The sequence below is a fragment of the Epinephelus fuscoguttatus genome, linkage group LG12, assembly GCF_011397635.1.
Source record: "Epinephelus fuscoguttatus linkage group LG12, E.fuscoguttatus.final_Chr_v1".
Classification (NCBI taxonomy): domain Eukaryota; kingdom Metazoa; phylum Chordata; class Actinopteri; order Perciformes; family Serranidae; genus Epinephelus; species Epinephelus fuscoguttatus.
The window spans coordinates 25,651,989-25,674,105 of NC_064763.1; the positions used below are offsets into that span (position 1 = coordinate 25,651,989).

General features: G+C 40.5%; 2 protein-coding genes across 2 annotated transcripts in view; one reads left to right on the forward strand and one right to left on the reverse strand.

Moving 5' to 3' along the window:
• Window positions 1-22,117, reverse strand: part of zgc:175280 (cationic amino acid transporter 2 family protein) — a 100,358-nt gene that overhangs the window by 32,344 nt on the left and 45,897 nt on the right. The window lies entirely within an intron of this gene.
• Window positions 3,044-18,369, forward strand: arhgap31 (Rho GTPase activating protein 31). The gene is made up of 12 exons (XM_049591228.1): window positions 3,044-3,737; window positions 7,153-7,255; window positions 7,741-7,885; window positions 9,952-10,034; window positions 10,159-10,266; window positions 10,426-10,565; window positions 10,661-10,868; window positions 10,982-11,100; window positions 11,582-11,638; window positions 11,782-12,414; window positions 12,513-12,661; window positions 13,913-18,369. The coding sequence occupies exons 1-12, from the start codon at window positions 3,638-3,640 to the stop codon at window positions 15,902-15,904; spliced, it is 3,837 nt and encodes a 1,278-aa protein (XP_049447185.1). The 5' UTR covers window positions 3,044-3,637; the 3' UTR covers window positions 15,905-18,369.

Here is a 22,117-nt window from a genome sequence, read left to right on the forward strand (position 1 = left end):
GATTTTGATCTTTTACCTCATTGTTTTGATTTCTGGCCTGTAGCTTAACTTTTTTACTTCACTCATACCGTTCTTATCAGTGTCATTTGCAGCCACAGCTTTGTAATGTTATCACTCAATTAGACGGGCGTTATTTGTGATTATCTGCCTCATATCTACGGATATACTACACCTTTTAGTAGGTTTGGAAGGCCATTATCAGCCCATGAAATGGTCATTATCAGTTGTCATCTGGAGCAGTTTTGTTGGGTTTCAGTTTCAGTCTTGTTAGGTACATATGTCAGGCACATATACTACGTGGTTAGGTTTAGAAAAAAGATCATGGTCTCCACTTCCTCCCACTGCACAAAAGTGATGCCAAAATATCCAAGGTACGGCCAATACCATCTTGCCCTGGTGACGCCATGTAGAGCCAGAATCTGCGCAGTCGCAATCTCCGTGGCATTGATTTCTCACCCATATACTCATCTAACCGATTGCGAGCAGCGGCACTGAACAATTTGCACACAGAGCTGTCAATTATGCTGTCAAACCTTGTTTTTAGGACATCAAATAAGTAATTCAAATCAGCTTATCAAACTTAACAGAAATACCAACACTTGAACATACAGCAGCATGATAACACCCACCTAAAATGACAGAAACCATCTTTGGAAAAAATGTATTTGGCGTGTACTTTGATGTTTTATTTTTACCATTTCCCATCTGCTAACACAGAGGGGGGACAGGCTTTATGACCTATACTGCAGCCAGCCACTTTGGGGCAATCAAGATGTTTTAGCTTTACTTTTAGGGGGCTGTCATGTCATCTATCTTTATTACATGATTAAAATAAGTACATTTGTTACGTTATGTAACAACTTGACGAACTTGTGCACACTGGTTAAAATAAGTCAGTAAAGTGCTCCACGGAAAACTTTTTTTTTGTTTGGTTTTTTGCAGACTGACACGGAAGTAAACATCACCCTGGTTCACTCTTCAAAAAGCCTATGGGAGTTTATGACACTTACAATCGGCAGAAGTAAAAAGCCAATGTTAGGCTATAAACTAGCGGTCCCATGACTTAACATCACCCCAGAGCACGGCTATGAAGCCACAGTTGGCATGTTGATGTTTTGTAGTGTCATTTAGTCACTTATTAGCAACATGAAAGGGGTATTAATCAAAATCAAATCAAATCAACTTTATTTATATGGCACTTTTCATACAACAGTAACACAAAGTGCCTCACAGAGGTTAAAAACAACAAAGATCCAGACAGAAAACAAAAAGAAAAGAGAAAACCCAACCCTCCCACCCAACAAAAAGCTATTTAGCTCATAAAATTGAGTTAGTAGCTAGGCAAGAATGATCTAAAACAGAGACATAAAATGCATCATTACTGACATATCTAATGGCGTAGAACAAAATATGACAGTCTCATGACATGAAACTTGTGTTAACCACAGACCATATTTCAGGCATCTAACCAAAAAAACATTCAAAAAACACATTGACTTTAATACACGAGAATCAGGTGTGAAAAAATGCTAACTCATTTTTTGGGTTTTAGGACTCCTGAGGCACTCTATTCTGACTTTTGGTTCCACGAAGGATGCTAACCCCAGTCGCCTGGGTGAAAGTCCTGTGTTTGTTTGACTCATCCACCACCCCAACCTTACCACCCTGACCTCCTCTGTATGTGGACTTTCTCGCTCATTATGCTCCCCTCGTAATTACTGCAGCCACAAGAGGTTACGGCCATTTAATGAGCTGATAACGACCTTCTGAGTCTACTAGTAGATGTAGCAGGCACTTTTAAAAAAAGCTATGTTAGCGACTAGCTGGTGAACATACAGTGGAGCATTCAGCAGCTTAAAACCCAGATGGCTCCTCAGGAAGTGGGAGAGACCAAAAACAGGAGGAGAAGTAATATTAGACATTCATCAGGTGGACATTAACACCCCAAATGAATGATAATGTCGCTCCATATCTGCTGGATGCCTAAATGGGCAGCTGTTAATAAGCAAGTTTGCCATATCAACTCAAAAGGTGATAATTTGTCTTTTCCACCGCCCCCAAGTTAATGCGCTATGCTAAGCTTTCACATGCTCTTATGGTCCAAATGTGACTTGCAAACCATAATGGTTGTGAAGTTATGAGGCAAGTAAGACTAGACAGCGTGGATGCCAACCGACCAAACCAAGTTTCCAAACATAGCGTTGCTGCCTTCAGTTCTTGTGTCAAATTTTAATTAAAAAAATGTCTCCAATGCAGTAAATCCCTGTGGTCAGTTGTGGTTTGACAGTAGTCCAGCGGGGGTTAACATAGGACACAGATACACTGCAATTAGTGATTAGGTTTTAAAATATCCCCCCGGGAAAGTTCAGGATTTTACAGCTGTAAGATTTCAGACCTCAATTTATGGAATTTGGGTTTCAGGATCTGTAATTTTCCATGTGAAACTGTTAAAAGGCAAATATGAGGAATACCTCGTCACTCTCCGGGGAGTTTTTCATGATCTGTCTCAGGGGAGTGCAGGGATGTAATTGGATTACATTTACACAAGACAGGAAGTGACACAGATACTTGGAGTAATAGATGAAAACATACTTTGATTTACAACACTAACATCAGTGCTTAACATTTAATGCATTCATTGATGACATCTTTACAATAAAGTTAGAAAAAGACAAACATGTAACGCATAGCAGTTGGTAACGAGAACCATGTGTGCCGTCCATCTCCTCACCCCAACCCCCCCGAATCTCCCCCCCATTTCCCATCTGTGCCCTTCAGGCCCTCACTTCAGTCACCTCCCACTTCCCTCTTCCTTCAGAACCCGTCTGTTTTTGTTTTCGAGCCCGGGCTCTCTGCACAGGAAATTGTATACATTGGGAGCATTCAGGAAGGCAGAGAGCAGCTTTCCCGTCAGCTCCAAGTTTGGGCACATGAAAAAAAAAATGGATAAAAGAGGCCAGTAATTCCTAAACCAGGAGAGAAACAGAAGTCAGCTGTTCTCCTCCCCTCACTTCACTTCCCTCCCCTTTACACAGACCCAACATTTCAAAAATCCCTGCCACACCACTGCCACGAGTCCATCTCTAAACTTAGAATATTCAAAAAATCTCAAAGTAGAAATCAGATTTAAAACAACTAATTTCCCTGAGGAGATTTGCCTCTCTTGATGTGCTTCCTCAGCTACAGAGAAGCCAGTGAAAAGGGGAGACTGTGTGGAATGAAGGAAAAGAGGAGGAGATAAAAAGGAGCAGAGAGAGACTGGCTGGGGGTAAAAAAACAACAGGAAACCAACCGATTCTAACGCTGTTTCTGCAAATCCTTCAGAGATAAAGCAGCCGACCGCCACGTCCTGGCCAAGCAGCAGTCACATCATGACTTTTCTTTGATCATCACTTCAATTTATGGCAATCTAAAGGACTTAAAGTTCAAAATGTGACGTCACTTCTGCTCTCAGCCTCCAACAGTGTGGTTAGTCAGAATGTGAGCGGATGCAGAGTTTTGGGAACTGATCGCTGGGATTTCTATGTGGCTGCTTTTTTGACCTACAAACTCAACCTCTCCTGGGGTCATATGGATCGATCGCTGTGCCTCCAAGGATCTGTTTGTTTTAATCATCGGGACTACTAACTGGAGACACATGAAGAATAAAGGGACTAAGCAGAAGACCAAAAAGAAAGGAAGTGAAAATGCATTCGGCTGTGACCTGACAGAACATCTCCAGAATTCAGGACAAGATGGTAATCTTTTTGTAATTTGCTTTCTTTAAAATCTAACACTCCTTCACAATCAGCTATTATGAAACTACACACTATTTCTTTCATCAGTTACTTGACTCATACATAGAGGATAACAGCTTTATTTGTCATTTTCTTGATTATTATGGCTATTATAACCCTTTACATACACATTACATGTCAAAATTAAGACATAAAGGACAAAAAGTGTCTTTATATATCAAATACAGGCTTTGTTCAAAGGTTACATATATGAATAGTAGATATACATGTGTTTTACATTAACTGTAGTAAGGCCATTCATTCACACACTGGCTATATTAAATGGTCATTTGTGAATTTGGGTGTGGCTCTTAACATTTTTTGTGTTAATTTCCTACAGTGACTATACAGTAGCTCCTATGACTGGTTTTGTGTCTGACAAAAGACTGGGCGGTGCTTCTGCCTATGGATGAGAAAAAATAATGAGTCAAGAAAAAACAGAAGAGAAACAAAATGTATTATTCAATATTCAAATCTGTGGTCAGCTTAGTTTAGTCTTTTACCCCTTTTTCTTTATTCTGATCATATGTTCTTTTCCCAACAACCATCATTGTGATTTTGTCTTTGGGAGCACCATGACATGTCAAAAAAAAAAAAAAAAAAAAAAAAAGAGTGAACAGAAATCTCCCACGTGCAGAGGCATATGAGTAACTGTGCTGAGGATAACTTTAAGGAAGACCTGTTAGAGTGGACACTGCAAGGCGGGGCATTCAGAGCAGGAAGTGAGGGAGGAGGTTTTGGTCATACCCCTCCTTCATGGATGTTCAGCAGACATATTGTGATTTTAGACTGTTAGTGCATCATGTTAGTGCTATTGAGAACTACTGGAAGCTCCTGACACACTAACAGAGACACAAGGTAGATGTTAAAGGTCCTATTTATGAGATTTTGAACATTAATATAGCGGCAAACAACTATTTACCATGTAAAAACAGAGTGGAGTAATGACATCCTGAGCAGAGAATTAAGTCAAACTCCGAATGAGTCTCTCCTAATATGGCAGTTACCGCTGATAACGCCATTTCAACACACGGTGGCAGGACGGTGTTCCCACTGAAGTGTAATGTCCACCCTCTAGTTCCCCTCCAGGTTAACAGTTAGCCCCTTCAGCACTGTTGCCTGTGTTAGGATTGTTAGCACTGTTAATGCTAGCACTGCTAGCTGCCACCATTTCAGCTCAGGCTCAGAAACATCCATTAGTTACCAGCCGGCTGTCATATTGCTTTCAGACATTACATCGCCCACCAGAGTGAGCATTTATTGATCCAGTGCATTCTGGTAGTTGGAGGTTTTCTACCTCTTGAGCAAAAGTGAACGCCACAGCCATTTTTCTGTTTTCTCTGGTGACGTAGCACCAATTTCGAAAGTGTTTTTGTCTTTCTCCTCCACAGACTGTCTTTCAAGCACTGAAATACTTCTTTAAGCATTGAAATAGATCCAATTTACGCATCACAACTGCACAGAAAATCAAGCAGCGTTACGTTGAATTAATTATTTTTACCCCACTTTTAACAAGTGACAAGTTGGAAGCTTACACACTCCCAATCTCTTGGTAGTCTCTAAAGAGAGAAGATACTTTTTAAATTTAACGTTTGTGAAATTAAACATTGGAAAATCTTAAAAAATCACGAGTAATACAGAGTGAGCAATAAAGACTTTAAGTTGGACGCAAAAAAGGTATGAGACTCACATCTCCTACCTCACACAGACAAAATGAATCATGGTTAGGTTTATAACATTTGGGCCAATTTTATGCTGACATTGTGAAACTACAATAATTTCAGGGAAGCAACTCTAAATCAGCAGATACCCAAACATGTCATGGAGGAAAATATACAAACATAATCCTTCACTTGGCCAATTTTATAACACAGTTTTGTAAATCAGGCCCTGAACATTTAAAGTCGACACACAACAATGTTACCAAAGAACATGTTTTATAAAACCTGACCAAAAGAAAGACTGCAGGGCTGTTGGGGTTTTTGTAAAGCCGACCACTGAGCAGCAGCTCCGGTTTCAGTGTTTACTGGAACATTTAACATTATTACAGAAACAAATAACTTGCATCTGTTGACTCTGCGTGAGTTTTATTTTTACTTTAACTTTCCCCACCACACACAGTGCATTGATTTACTTTCATGTGTCATTGTAAAGCATCTTTAAACTTCAGGCCAAACTGTATTTTGTAACCAGTCGACAAGAAGCAGAAATCTGTCCTCAGCGCAGAGAGCGAGAGGCACTAAATGATGGCTCCAGAGTTGTATTTGACCACAGGCATGTTACAGAGAAGTCCAATTAAGTCAAATAGATGAGAATGTAAATGGCAGATTCTTGGTGTCTGCGGCAATTACTGAGAAATGAACCACTGAGATGAATCTTTCATTTTGTGGAAGATTAATTTTGTTTGCAAGATGATCAATTTTGTACTCAACAGTAAGAGATGTGTAATTACAATAGAAAAAGTGTACAAAAGTCACTACCAATTGATCAAATAACTACTGGGACATTACTGAATAAATGTTTCGATGTGTTATGTATCTATACATACACATGTTATGCAATTCATTGTTCTTCAAATAGGCTGGTTGTCCTTTTCCTTAATAAGGCAAATATGCAGCTATAATTTGAATGAATACATAGACTGGAAGGAACACAACATGGGCCAGCAATTGTATCAGAGTAGCTGTTCCCCCCGCCCTGGCCACCCCTTGGCAGCACCACTGTTTCCCTCTGCTTTACCAGTGTGTTTCTTCAATCACACTCTAAACATAACTACAGCCAAAAGACAGCTGGTCTTAATTGTCTGTGTTTAAAAAAGAAATCTAAATGCAATCAAAATTACAACACCTACAGCTTCAGAATCAGCTGATCCAAGTTCCCTGATTTGTAATCAATTGTTAGTTTCAGTATTAGCTAAAGAGAAATTGTGGTCAGACTGAATCAGAGCATGTGATGTAGCTGCACAGTTAAATCTGTACATAGTTCTTAAAAAAACTGCAGGTAAACAGGCCTGTGTACAGAAAGTGATGTACTGGAGTTGAGAAAAGCAGTGCAGGTCAGTGGTAACATTTCAAAAGCCGTTTTCTATTAGAGGAAATGTCGTAAGTAATACCAGCTACAAGGACTGGGTGTGTCAACCTTCCTCTGAAACAAACAAACCATTTTTAACTTCCTGTCAAAGTCCACCTACAATCAGCGGCCCTAAGGAATAGAAAACAGACATGGTGGAACAAACCCCTTATATACCATGAAGTCACTTATGTACATTGTTAGTGCTGACATGTTACATATACAGTTCATTCTCCTGCTTTTAACGATTAATGTGACCAGCAAGTATGACTAAAAGTACATGACTAACACAGTTTCTTTACTCCAGTTCCTCAGGTTCTGAAGAAGTGTGCAGAGTTTATTGAGGAGCATGGGATTGTGGACGGGATCTACAGACTGTCGGGGGTCACCTCAAATATCCAGCGTCTCAGGTACTCGTGCAACATGTACAGTAAAGTTTCTCAAAAACCTTACGTCATAGAAATATTAGTCATCAGATGATGAGACTTATAAGTGCAATACAAAGCAGTGTTTAAGCCTCATATTCTTTATGCTGGTGTATACGTCCTGTTTGCTCCAGCTGTTCAGTAGAAATTTATGCCACTGTAACTCAAATATGATCTCAAATCACACCCATATAGTTAGCACTAGTCCAGCTACTTTTCTTGATCCCTGCAGGCTGAATAAATACCCATGGTTATCTCTAATTCACAGAATATTTTGCCACAGCAACATTAGTTGAATGGCTAGACCTCAATCTAACACATCAACGTACTGCAACAGAAGTTAGCAGGGGTGGTAACAATCAAAGCATTCAGCTAACTGTGTGTGCATGTTTTTCTGTGTGTGTGTGTGTGTGTGTGTGTGTGTGTGTGTGTGTGTGTGTGTGTGTGTGTGTGTGTGTGTGTGTGTGCAGGCAGGAATTCTGCTCCGAGGCGTGCCCTGACCTTACAAAGGAAGTGTACCTCCAGGACATCCACTGTGTGGGTTCCTTATGTAAGCTGTTCTTCAGGGAGCTACCCAATCCTCTTCTCACATATGAGCTATACAGCAAATTCACTGTGAGTACATTCGATTCACATTCACAGCGAGAAGAAAAAATATCCTGCGTGTCCTACAAGCGGTTTTACGGCAGACTCACGCTTTACAAAGAATAATTAGTAACAGACAGAACGGCAACACCAACACCACACGTCAATAAGCAGCATTTATACCACAGGATCACTTAGTATATTTGTGTCAGCACTATAAAGAGCTTATTTATTATCATTTTCTCGAGTGTGACCTCACTTCTCTGGCTCACCATTGATTGAACTGTTTTCATCTCTTCCCTGGAGAGTACAGTACCAATAGCAGATGTCAAGCGAACTGTAAGCAGAACATGCTGCAGTACGTAATTACATAAAAGTTTGATTTACTATCATTAATCATCTTTGTTATTAAAACTTTTGCTGCCCGTAATCATAAAAATATGTCCCTGCATATACTGTATGACACAACAGATTGGAAGAGACTGAGTTATGATCTGTTTTATGTTTTATGTGTGTGTTTTTTTTGTGGGAAAACAGGCTGGCCAGGCTGCTCTGGCAAGTAACAGTTTGCTCTGATGCCCTGTGTGACTGAAGCTGGATTTGAAGATGAAAACATTTTGTTTCTGGCCCTTTAAAAGCCCACAATCTTTAAGGGTTTTCAAATACCTTCAACTTTGCGTCATTCAGACAAGAATATATGTTTATCCTACTATGTTATTCCCTACAGAAATCTAATATAAGTGAGTAAATGTTCTTCTGTTGGCCTAATGTTCAAGTCAGAGTATTAAAGACCCAGTTTCTTTGGCATTGTTGGGGAACATTGATTCGTAATTAGAGCAGCCCAGATTATTGTAGCATAGATTCAAACTGTGAACTCTACTCCAGCATAGTTAACAACAATAGGTTTCAGGATTAATGCTGTTTACGCCAAATTACTACCCTACCTGTGTTATGGGACTTAAAAAGCATATCAGACAAGCTTTGCCTCTTTTTAGGTGGCAGGACATGGGGCTGTGAAGTGGTCTCAGACTGATGAAGACAGTTGGAGAGCAATTCGATCCAAAATGTGTAGATATTTCCTCAAGAGGATGATGTTTTTCCTTGGCAACTATTGTTTTTCCGAAATGATGTACAGATTTTTAGGCTTTCTATTATCTAAAATGGTTGGAAAATAGTGCATATAGCTGCTGTAAATGTCCCCAGACCCTCCCTAAGTTTGGGCTTAGCCTCGAGTGTTTAAAACATCTAGCTCCGCCCTTAGTAATGTTAGTAATAAAGCAAGAGCAAAAAACATTAAAAGTATGCTATCCCGGAACAATTACAAATTTAACTGGCAACTTGTGTGGCCAAAATTTGGGTGACACAATCTCTACATTCAGTATGATAGTGAAGCTTTTGCTGGATGAACTGTAAATGTCAAAGAGACTTTTAGAGAGAAGCAGGAGAGGAGGAAAGTGTAAGACCTGGTTCATGCTTTCTGTGTAGCTTTTTGTGTACCCTGACAGTCATTAGCATACCTTGGCATTCATACATTTTGTGCTGCTTATGCCTGAAAACTCCAGTACTGCAGAGTTTCAGGAAAATATAGTTCCTCAGGTGGCGTAATATGAAAAAGAAACACACACCAAAAACCAGTTTTCCTGCTCTTGCCAAGTTGTCTTGGGAGGAATGAACTCAGTCTTAACAACATGAGCATTGAGCAGAATGTGTAAATTGTTAAACAGGTCGATTGATAGATTATTGATGAGAACACCTGAGTGATCTGGGATTATGCTGACTGTTAGAATGTGAAATGCAATTCTGAAGTTAATCTATGTGCTTAGGCTGTTACATATAATGGCACAAGACTGCACAAGAGCATGTATTAATAACTACCCATGTTGATGACCTCACGCATGACTTACAAATGCAGCTAACATGCTCAGCAGTTTGGGCCACAATCACATTAGTTTGACTGCACGCAAACCGGCATGTCTGTTTACATTTATTCAGCAGGGATAACTGGGTTGGGAAGCTTGAGGGAAGCATGCAGGGTCATACACGTTCATCATCACATGACTTATTCTGACATGGACATCTGTCTGATTTGCATGCAGGAAGCGGTCACGGTCCAGGGGGATCATGAGAGACTTTTGCACATTCAGAGGGTCATCAAAGAACTGCCAACGCCTCACTTCAGGTGAACTTGAGCCCTTTTCACTCTCAGCAGTAAAGACAATCGTACAACTGTCTGTTCTGTTTGTCAGGGTTTACAGCTAATGTTGTAATAAATGTGACAAGAAACGTTTGTCAACTCTCCTCAGGACTCTGGAGTACCTTACTAAGCACTTGGCCCACCTTGCCACCTTAAGCACCAAGACAAACATGCATACACGTAACCTGGCACTGGTTTGGGCTCCAAATCTGTTAAGGTGGGGATTCTTTCCAGTCTAAATAAAGTTTTTGCTCCTTTAACTTCAGAGTATTCATACTAAAAGCTTTCATGGATTTCTGTTTTTGGAAAATGTGCATACATATATGTATTTTTTTTCTTCTGAAATTCAAAGATTGTTTTCATCTCGTTTTCTCAGATCTAAAGATATTGAGTCGTCATGTGGTAATGGAGACATGGCTTTCCAGGAGGTGCGGATACAGCAGTCAGTGGTTGAGTTTATTCTAAACCACACAGAGGAGATCTTCAGTGACTCTGCGCAAATCAAACCCAAAGAAGGTATGAATGCAAACAGATTATTTTGTGGGTGACTTATCCGGCATAAGGATTTGCTAATACACCACTGAAAAAACTGACTTCTTATACTTCCATAGGACCAAGTTTGAAGTGTGGGGAGAAGTATGCTACACTACCAATCAGTGGCCAGTGTGGGCCGATGAAACTGATGAGCCTGGAAGAAGCGCAGGCCCGCTCCTTAAGTCCAAACCATCCTGTGCATAGAGAACGCCAGCGAGAGAACAGTCTGCCTGATACCAGCACTGCCACGCTCTACCACACCGTCATAGACATATCAGACAGCAAGTATGAAAAATTTGGATTCAGTCCTTTGAGAATGTTTGATGCATGTACAATAACTGTAACTGTAACTAGCTGTGGGATAGCACTGGACATAACAATCTCTGTTTATCTGTTAGGAGGAAGTTTTCTGGGAAATCCAAGAAATGGAAGTCCATCTTTAATCTGGGACGGTCGGTGGACTCAAAGGGAAAACTGAGCCGGAATGGCAGTGTGTTCATAAGAGCACAGTCGACAGGTAAAATGTCCGACAATGATCAAACATATACATTTAAAGGAAAGGTCTCTTGATGTATATGTGGTTCCTGCAGTCTAAGATAGTCTAGTGAACAATTAACTTCGCAAGCACACATCAGTAGAGCCCTACAGATAGTGGTAAGTTGTGAATGTGATTGACCAAGTACCGACCATGTAAGCTATAGAATGAGGAGTATAGATAAAGAACATATGTGTAGGACTATTATCAATAGCTTTATGATAATATGTTACACAGGTAGCTCAGAGGACACCGCTATACTTTTGTCTTTTTAAAGAATTTTGTTTTTTGGACTTGAAATACTACATAGTGTTACATCTGCTTGTAGAATTTATGCAGATGAAACAATCTAGTTTGGTTGAACAAAAAAAATTAAATTGAGTTGCAACTTTAATTTTTTTACACTCCTCAAATACTTAAAATGTTTTGCCAAAGTGTGTTTAAAATTATGTTTTTCCAACAGAAAAGGCAGCTCTTCGTCCATCCAGGAGCATGGAGTCCTTGTGCTCCTTACCAACAGGTGGGACTAAAACCTACATATATCTATGTAAACACAAAACTTAATTTTGCAAACTACAAATGTTGCTATGAAATGGTGTTGCATCTATGAAAGATATTTCCTTACAATTTTGCTTCATTACTTGTGTTATTTTTACTGTACAGATGATGACACCACAGGAAACAACAGTCCAGCTGGTGGCAGTTATGTTCCAGATGTAAAATCCAGAACGCTGGGATCAGACTCGCTCTATGACCTGAGTGAACACGACCAAAACTGGGAGTTTAAAGGGACGAAAGCTGACGGGGCAACAGGTGGCTGGAGCTCTAGCATGAACCAAAAGAGGTCACCAAGTGCTTCTGCACCCCCTCAAAAAACACTGCCAGAGCAACTGAAGGTGTACAAAGGTGACGACGTCAGCGGCTACAAGCCCACCTCTCCGAAAAACAGGAGGATGTTGTACTCAGGTTCCTCCCACAACAGCTCCTCTCGGCCCTCCTTCCCGGGAAGCTTCTTCCCGTTGGAGTCCTCGCCGAGGCATCAGCGCAGAGCCGTCAACATATCTGAGCCTTTTGCTGTATCCGTACCCCTACGTGTTTCAGCCGTTATCAGCTCTAACAGCACGCCATGTAGGACCCACGCCAAGGAAAAAGCAGCTTCTCTGAAACCCAGTAAAGAGAGCTCAGAGCCGACCAGCAGCATTAAAAAGAGCAACACTTTCCCCCAACTGGAATCTAAGAAGCAGGAAGGAACAGAGAAGAAAAACACGGAGTTGACCTTGAGAGTCCCTCCAGAGGGTGAGGACTTCTTCCTTTATCTCACTTTTAAAATGGCTTGTCACGTTATAAAAGTCATGATAGGATGTCATAAAAAAACCCAACTTTTTTTTATTCAGATGCAAGCAAAGAAGAGGTGAAAGAAAGTCAAGGAGGGATGAATACTTCTGAACTGGAACCAGCATCTCTTGCAAGTGCAAGAGAAGGCAAAGATGCAGCGCCATCTCCTGGGAAAGAAGTGCACAACCAGCAGATAACTATGCGACTGGTAAATCATGTAGTTGCGCTTCCACTTCAGCAGCATTGCAAATGCCATCTTTCATCTGAGCTTAAGTGTTCTGTTGATTTTATCATCAAATGAAGTTTCTCAAGATAGAAAGCTAAAAATATTTCAATCAAAATGTAAATGTTAATCATTGGTCCATCCAATACTCAGGTCAATACCGAGTCAAGTCAAATTTTGTCACATAACTGGAATTTAATAATCGGAGTCTCTATATATCCCTGCTTCAAAGTAAGAGAGGAAGCACTTGTTTACACTCTTTGAGTTACAATCCTCTGCACAAGTCTGTGGAAGTAGCAGACATAAAGAAGTCCCCATTACTGTGGTGGCGTCTCACTTCGCATTTGAATACAAGCTTTCCTAAGAGGCAAACAGTTTCCTAGTTTGACCTTACTTTCTATGTGACATCACTTTAGACAACAATGTCTATGAGTTTGGGAAGAATCTGTACAGCTCTCAGCTGCTTCAACAGCAGTGTCAAACCTAAACTTCAGCTAAGTTCACACTGCTTAGCTAGCTAACAGCTGCAGCTGCCCCACAAAATACATCAAGTCAATCAACTAACTGTGGCGTTACTGTGAAATATAATGTTAGCTGCTCTAACTAAAACAACATAAAGACCACAAAGTAACCATGATTTGGTCTGCATCACAAACAGAACATAGACAATGGTGTCTGGGTATCGGTTTGATGAGTACCCATGTTAGCTGGATACTCTCAGCTAAATGCGTCGTGGGTGATTATAGTGAACGCAGCTGTTGAAAACATGAACAGATTGCATAGGGGTCCTTGTAAAAGCCTTCAGTTTTACTTCTTGCTAAGTTACTATGAGCCATCACAGACACATTCACCTGAAAGTCAGCAGTTTACACAGTTACTCGTTAAACTAAAGCAACAGCAGCACTACATTTAGTAGAAGTGACTTTTTTAGCCGTGGCAGAGATTCAAAAATGTTTACACATTATGCCAAAGTTTGTCAGTTATTAACTGAATTAATTTAGATAACTGACAGTCTTCAGTGCTGTCACTGTCGGCAGCAGGCACCGAGTACCGACATCTTGTCACTGCAGCAATGGCAGCAGCACTGGATGGATGGATTTCTTGTGATCGACGAATACTGCTCAGATGTTTTGCCCTCATATCTTTGACTTGAACCAGCACATAAGGGTGATTATTATAATGAATGAGAAATGGTTGTGTATAATCTGTGTTTTTGTTTGTTTACCATATCTACAGGACAAGGGATCTTCGACTGAGAAAGAGCTGTGGCCTGACCTCCACCAAGAACTGAAGATAACTGAACCTGAAATTGACCTGCTGGATGAGACTTTTAAACCTGTTTTTGGCTCCAAGAGCACCTGTGAGGGCATGAAGTTAACGATGGATGTTAAGTCAAAACGAAGCCGCAGCTCTCCGTCTCTGTCGTTGTTATTCAGGGAGCAGTCTTCAAATACCTCTCTGAGTGATCGTGTAATCGCCACTGGATCGGACTCTGCAAAGAAACAACCCTCGGAGTCGGACATCTTATTTTCTCTTCACAAAAGCACAGAAAACACGCGTCCTGCTGACATGCTGGATGTGAAGGAGAAGAATCTGCATGTAAATATCACACCTTCAAACAAAGATGACACCAAACAGAGCCAGCCTCCTTTAAAGGAAACCTGCATCGATGAAACCATGAATTCTTTCACAATAGAAGATACTCCAATGGTTGTCGGCTTCTCAGCAGCAGAGGATACTGACAAAAAAACAGGGAACCAGGAGGTTGTTCAAGGAGATGAAAGCATCACCTGTGACAAAGCAAAGACAAATCTGATTCCTGAGGAGGAGGTTATTCAGAGGCTGTCGGTGTGTTTGGAGGAGAGGCAGAACACCTTGGAGCTGCCACACCTTGACTATGATGATGGGAGTGGAGGAAATTCAGAGGAGCTGGACTTGGTGGAGCCTTGGGAGGATTTCAGCTCCAGCAAGCAGTGGGTTACCAGTCCTCTGCACTCACCTGATGTGGAGGAGTTGTTTAACCAGCTCTCACCCTTGAGCTCTCGTGGGGAAACTCCAATTTCATCTCCATCAGTGGATAACAACAAACAGTCTCTCATCAAGAGCACTGAACACTCCTCAGGCAACATTCCTCACACTACCACTGGCAAACCAGAAACTAAATATACATATTTGCCATCAGGGGTGAACAGCAGTAACACAACACAACCTCACACAGGGAAATGCAACACAACAAAACAGAAGAACACAGTGTCATCTCAGAGGTTTTATAGACAGATGTCTTTGGAGGCAGAGAGAAGAGAGGAGAACTTCTTTTCGAAACATAGACCATATTCACTTAATTTAGACCTGGGACATCGATGCATCAGAGACATTTCTAATCAGCAAAACCGTAAGTCACCAGAGCTTTCGTCTTCTCAGAGAGGATTACTGACATCCTCTGAATCTGTACACAGCAGGCTGCCCTCAGAGCTCGAGCTGTTTCTGAGTGATCGCCAGGCGCCTCTACGCCGAAACTCTGCCCCAGTCAGTGTGTCATCGGTGCGAACAGCCTTCATGATAAAAACATGCCAGGCCAAAGCTGTGCCTGTCGTCCCTCCGAAGGTGCAGTACAGTCAGATACCTCCCTCCAGACACGAGAAGGACTCTGATGCAGCAAAGGAACAAGAAAAGGAACATCCTAAAATGCCTGCAGAGAAAAGCAACTCTGCACCTCCTCCCATGATGTCAGATCTAAAGGAGGAGCTGGAGAATAAAGAGCCTGCGCCCAAACATCAAAAACACCCACATGTTGCTGAGTCTGCGAAGACCACATCTACGCCAGAGCTGCCAGTCATCACAAGGAGACACGCGCCCAGTCTGGAAGTGTTTGTAGATTGTCCCAGACCTAACAGAGGGAACCTCTTACAAAGACCATCCTTTAGGAACAGGCAGAGGCCTCAAAGTCTCATCCTGCTCAGCCCTCCTTTTCCCATCATGGACTATCCTCCGTCAGGAGACGACGGCAAACTCCTCTCATCCATCAAGAGCCTGAATGACACGTCTGCAGTGAATGTCTTTTCTAAAGAGATGGCAGAGAATTTCAGAACGCCGGAGGGGATCACTCTTCAAAACAAAATGACTATTCCAAAAAGTGGACAGAGACTGGAAACATCAACCAGCTGCTTCTACCAGCCGCAGAGGAGGTCGATGATATTTGACAGCAGGAGCCACAGACAGATTGAGTGACTAGAGGTGCAGTCTCTGACCATGAGACTGATTGTATGTAAATAGATGGGAAGGAGAATAGGAAGCCATGATGTATGTGAAAGGCATTTAAAGGGGATCTATTATGCTTTTTTTTCTTATTTTCTTACAAATATAAATGTAACAATATCAGACGTTCATATTAAATGTGGCCAAAATTTCAAATAATGAGGTCAAAATATGTAAAAGTAATCTCTGTGAGCAAAACCCTCAGGCTTCAGACCATTCTAATGACTTTGTTTCCAATGTTTTTTACTACTTTAGCTCCAAGCTGACGTCAGCTCGTGACAGGTTTCTTTATATGACCATCTGCTCCAGGCACACTACTGCAAGTGTTTACACTATGTAGCCTACACTGCTACATGTAGCTACATGCTAGTATCAGGAAAACATGGTACCTTGGTTGCCATTGTTGTTAATTTCTCCCCCGTTACGAATCATATTTAACATGTCCGGCTGTGCAGACTTTGGTTTAGAAGGTTTTATTGGGGATTTTTCACAGTAGAAAGTGCAGCTATACCTCATTACATTCATTCCCTGGCAGAGACACTGAGATACAGAAGACTTGGAAACACTAACCAATCAAAGCAGACGCTAAAGCGGAGAGTCTCAGACAGAGGGTGACTAAAGGTGTTGCACCACAGACAGAATGAGGAAAATAAAGTGTTTTCTGAAAATGAAAGCATGTAAACATGTTCTTGTAGAAACCCAAAATACAAGTATGAACCTGAAAATGAGTGCAATACATCCCCTTTAAGTTTGACTGAGATCAAGGGCCGCAACTAATGAGTATTTTCACTATCCATTAATCTGCTGGTTATTTTGTTGATTAGTTGATTAATGGTTTGGTCTATAAAATATCAGAAAATAGTAAAAAAAAAAAAATCTACTTTTCAACTAGCTGATCCTGTCACAACAATGGTCCAAAACCCAAACATTTTCAGTTAATTATAAATAAAGCCTTTCCCCCACCCCTTTTTTTAAGTCATCTTACTAGCTGTTATCCAGGGGGTTTCAACCACATCTCACAGTCTTTGAGAGGTCTAAGAGGGTGGAGTTTATTCGGTTGTCATGGTGATAGCTCATCTGCCAAGGAAGACTGTGAGATGTAGTTGAGATCTCCACAAAAAGCTTGTAAGTGGACCTTAAATTGAGTGTTTCTAATTCATAAGGATTAGCTGTTTAAGGAAAAAGGCCACCAGGTTTCTAATGAACACCAAACAGTTTGTGGTGGTCATCGGAAATTTGGACAAAAACTTCCTGATGTCAGTTGTGGGACTTCATAAATATATATATATTTTTTTATGTCTCCACAATATTTCAATCTATTGGACTCTACTGTGGCACCCTCAGCTGTCAAAGAATCAGACTGAATCATGTTCAACCAGCAAACACATCCCATGTGTATCCACCGTGTTATGACACATAGGTATAGGTAGATAATTTGAATTTAATGACATATCAACCATCTATTCTGTATCAGATTATGACATCTTCACGTAAATGATCATGTCTGAACTGAATTTGACCTCAAACATGAAGGGCTCTGAATACAGGAGGTGTGCGGTAAAAGGTAACAGTAAATGGTAAACTGAAGGACTGACGATGAAACTGTTAAACAGTTTAACAGCCATGAATCTGATCATGCAGATTAAGATTTATTTATTCCTGTATTAACATACATGATATGAAGTAAACTTGATACTTATATACTGTATGTAGCTGTTGGCTCCGTGATAAGCTGATGTCAATGTGATTTTTTTAAAGACTAATATTTAAAAGGAAATTCTTTTTTTCTGATTTAAATATATCGCAAACTTAATTGATAGTATTTACCCACAGAGGAACTTTGATTCATGTGTATCTTTGTTTTCTGGAAGTGCTTTGTATGTTTGTGAACATCTTTATTGTTGTTCGACGAGAACCAGCATTGTGGACCCTGGAGGACTTGCAGGACTTTGTGCACGCTGACTGTATTCCATGTGTTTGAGTCAAAGTCAGATAATGGTATCTCCAGGTTTTTGTTTCTTTTCTTTGCATTTAAAAAACACAGGATCAGATGTATTTAGCTTTAGTGCTCGTGAACGTATCATAGTTTGGATGTCAAAGGAGGTTACAGTATATTTTTTAAAGATGTTATTGAGGTCACAGTGTTTTTATACTGTAGTTTGGATGGACTGGATGAATGATTACAGTGTTTTATTCAAAAAAAAAATTTGAGAAATGAAATTTTTGTTATTTGTTTTTGTAACTTTTGTATACTTGTTGATACTGAAAATGACTGACTGAAGCGTCTGTGTTCATAGCATAAACAACTGAAGTGAGAATTTTGAGATAAAAGTTTTGCCTTAATTATCTGATGGTAGCACCTGATGTAATGTACATAAGACACTTGATGAGTTTTGTTACAACTGAAAAGTTATGAGAATAAAAAGCTCTGGAAATCACACGAGTCAGAGGTTCTGCAACATGTGGCTTTCATCAAAAGACAGAGTGACAATCCAACTCACCAATTAATAAAAAAGAGGTTTTAATTTGTGAAATGCTCCCTGAGGTCTCCCCTTTGACAAACAGATGTTTAGCAGTTTTTCTGATTACTGTGGGTATTTATACACAGGATTAAATGTCATCTGAGCAGACAAGGATGGGTGGCAATCATTACAACACCAGATATCAGGCGTCATCAGAGTCATTTTAAATTAAAACTACACTAATGACATCTCTAAATTACATGGTAGTCAGTGTGACAGATCACTCAGAGACGAGAAAACCACAAAGATCCCATCAGATATGAGCTTTGTTATTGGCTGCAGTGTTTTTGCGAAGTGAAGGACATGTTTGGCAATTTTGTGACACAGTATTTACCGTAAAACTTCAATTAATAGCCCAAGCTATTATTTATTTAAATCACTGAAAGCAGGCTTATATCTAGGACAGGCATCTATATGAAACAGACTTTTAACTCCTTTCATACAAAAGTGCAGCACTGCAAAAATCATAAAAGTTTAAACATTTATATTTGTATGCGCAGTCTAAGCAGCTAACCAATATTGGCTTCAGCAGGTAGCAAACAGCCCACTTTTGTACATCCAGAGAAGTTTTATAAAGATGAACTGCTTGGCAACCAGACCAGGCCTCTAATTTAGACAGGCGTTTAATTGTCAAAATGTGTAGCGACACCCAGATAGTAAAAGGGACTGGGTGTCTAGGCAGGACTAAGCTTTTAATTGAGGTTTTACAGTATACTGTACAATAGGAAGGACTCAAGTTAATAAGTTTCCACAAGTCATTTGTCTTTTCTTTCTCTAGTCCAATCTTTGCTTAAGCACTTATTTTAGGCAAGGCCGTTGCCATGGAGTCAATGCTAGGGGACCAAATCTGCAGGGGTGGGTCCCGTGCTATTGCATATAATGCACCTATGCTAGCCAACTAACGTTCTAGCGTTAATTTGCATAACAATGAAATAAAAATAACCATTTATAAAATTATTATTTTCATAACACTATATAAAAGCTAACACAACTGACAGTAATACAGTATAAGTAACACTCACATTACATTCTTGTTTTGCCCTTTTCAGTACATTTGAAAGTAGTGAAATAGACAGTATAGTGTTTCATTGTACCCCACAGCAGTCGAGCAACAGCTTCTGCTTGGATACGGCAGTGCACCATAATACCAGAACAGAACATTTTGAATATTGGGCTGAGCACTGCCTTAATTTCAGGTATTGAGCTTTGGAAAAATTGTCTCACATGCTTTACATGTTCAAAGATGCTGTCCAAATAGTGCCAAAATGCCTGTCTGTTTGTTTGTCCAAAAGGTAAAAACAACTTGTAATATCACATGCTAAATTTCACATCTTAGTTTTAGATGGAAATACTTTCATTTTCCGGAGAGCTTCATAACTTCAATAGAGTCCTTCAGAAAGCACTGAGAGGAGTAATATAAAAGAGGCTGTGGTGTTTCTGTGTGAATAAGGAGTATTCAAGGGGCCCCTGGGGCCCTTTGGAGATCAGATGTTTGTGTACACCCAGTTACATACTGTGTTTGGGACCTCTTGCAGCTTTTTTATTCCTATCTGGGGGATTTTACTGTATAAAAATGATACTGTAGGCTGCAGTGAAAATGTTGTTTTAACTATTAATAATACGGTTGTGTTGTGGTTAAACTCTCCACTGCAGGGTTGTGCAGTTGTTGTTACGCAACAAGAACTGGTTTTGCCACCAGATGGCGCTCCTGCTCCACACTGCACATCTGAGCGAGCCGCTGAACTGCGGGACAAACACACTGAAAGTCTGTGCTTCAGGTACATTCAGTGCTCCGACGAATCAACATGCACTGTGCCCTAGTAGGGACAGTTACCCTTTCTCTACCCTCGCTCTGTGAGCCGTGGCCCAAATATGGTTTGCGTATATGTGCGTGCTTCACCAGAGAACTTGCACTTGCCTCTGTGTCGAGCTTTTCAATAGAAATTCTTACTTTAAACTGCGTGATTTCATATCGCAAAAACGCAGTAAAGTCTGATCACTGTCACAGTACAGAGCGATCAACTGCGTGTCACAAATGTGCTGTTTGTAAAAATACAAAGCACCAAACAGTAGCACGGTGCAGGAGGTTACATGCAGAAGGGCTCACGCGTCATGATGCACAAGTGTTATAAATAAAAAAACAGAGTGGGGGAAATGGTACAAGAAAAAACTCTGTGTATATTTATTTGTATTACATATGCTTTTAAATTATACAGTCCTAAGAAATGTTATTTATTTTATAATGTCTGTTACCTCGGTGACAATGTAGGCCTCGAATTCCCAGTCTGATATTCATGTCCACATGTGGACTGACTGAAGGTGACAGTAATCAAATGACAGTGAGGGAAAAAGAAGTCCACTGTAATTTTATCCGAATGTCACGTCAAATATTTTGACCAAAACCCCTATTCAGGAGCAGTCACTTTGGAGCAGCGCTGGCGCTCGCAGAGGTCACTTCCATGTCTGCTCAGTTCATTATTTCTCGACCTTTGACACTGCTTGTGTATGGGCCGAGAATTAAAAAGGCGTATTCTCAAGCACACTGAGGAAGAAAGGCAAGCAGAGCACGGTGCGCGCGTTGAATATTCAATTAGGAGGGGGGGAAAGTGAGGAAAAAGTGAAGCTGCGTGCCAGTCCTTCATCTTACATTACTGATTAGCTGTTAAACAGATTATATACAGCTGAATGGGTTCAAATGTTGCAGCAGAAAACAGTCGGAGTTCAAGGCGACGCCGAGCGGTTTCCTTCCCCTCCACTTCAGCAGGCTCAACACACTTTGTTTTCACAGCAGCTCCATAATGAAACGTGTTGATGCTCCATTTTTAACAGTCATTTAAAAAACAACACATGGAGAGCAACTGAAAATGTTCAGCCAGACGAGTTGTTTGGATGATGTACCAAAAAGAAGAAAATACCCATTACACAAACTATGTACATGATTCTTTTTATCTGACATTAGCTGTTCATACATAAATAAAATCCATGGCATTTTCAATTGATGCAGAAACAAGCTCACAATTATATGTGTATTTTTCCTATTTCTTTCCAGTAGACTATTTATTGGCCAAAACGCACAAAATAAAAACGCCACCAAACACCATAAAGTGATGAAATATAAAGATAAAACTGCATTAAACCGTTTAATGCTTGTTAAAAAAATATCCACTTGAAAACAGTTTCCCTTCTTCCAACAATAACTCAGTCCTCCACATTTACAAGCGAGGCTGGAAGCCTGGAGCAGCAGGCATTTGTCCTTTAAAAACGAGTAAACAAACAAGTTACAAATGTACTGAAGTGTTTCAAAGTTTATAAAGTATTTTGTTAAAGTTTGTAGGTTAACGTGTTAAGTTTACTACACACATTTACTAAGCTGGATAAGTTTAAAGTAGTTGAATGTGCAGTGCCTCAGCAAGCCACGCGGGTCCAAAAGAGCTCTCATTGAGAAGCCACGTGTCCGTTTCCAAAGCCTCTCCAACTTAACCACCTCCTTTGTACGACTAACCCACATCGGCAGCGTCCCTCCACATAAAGGGATTTGCAATTTCAAGATATTTCAGCTTAAATGTTTTTGACAGTTCCCTCGCTTTTACCTCGGCTTGGTTATTTTAACTGTGCCAAATGGGTCACCTTGGGTTGCTGTCTGCGCGCAAAGGGCTTTTGCGCG

Bases quoted from the DNA above. Each gene is read 5' to 3' on its own strand.
- arhgap31 (XM_049591228.1), top strand. From the start codon at position 3,638: ATGAAGAATAAAGGGACTAAGCAGAAGACCAAAAAGAAAGGAAGTGAA. The intron at 10,566-10,660 runs GTATGAATGCAA...ATACTTCCATAG, and splicing joins GCAAATCAAACCCAAAGAAG to GACCAAGTTTGAAGTGTGGG. The intron at 10,869-10,981 runs GTATGAAAAATT...TTTATCTGTTAG, and splicing joins ATAGACATATCAGACAGCAA to GAGGAAGTTTTCTGGGAAAT.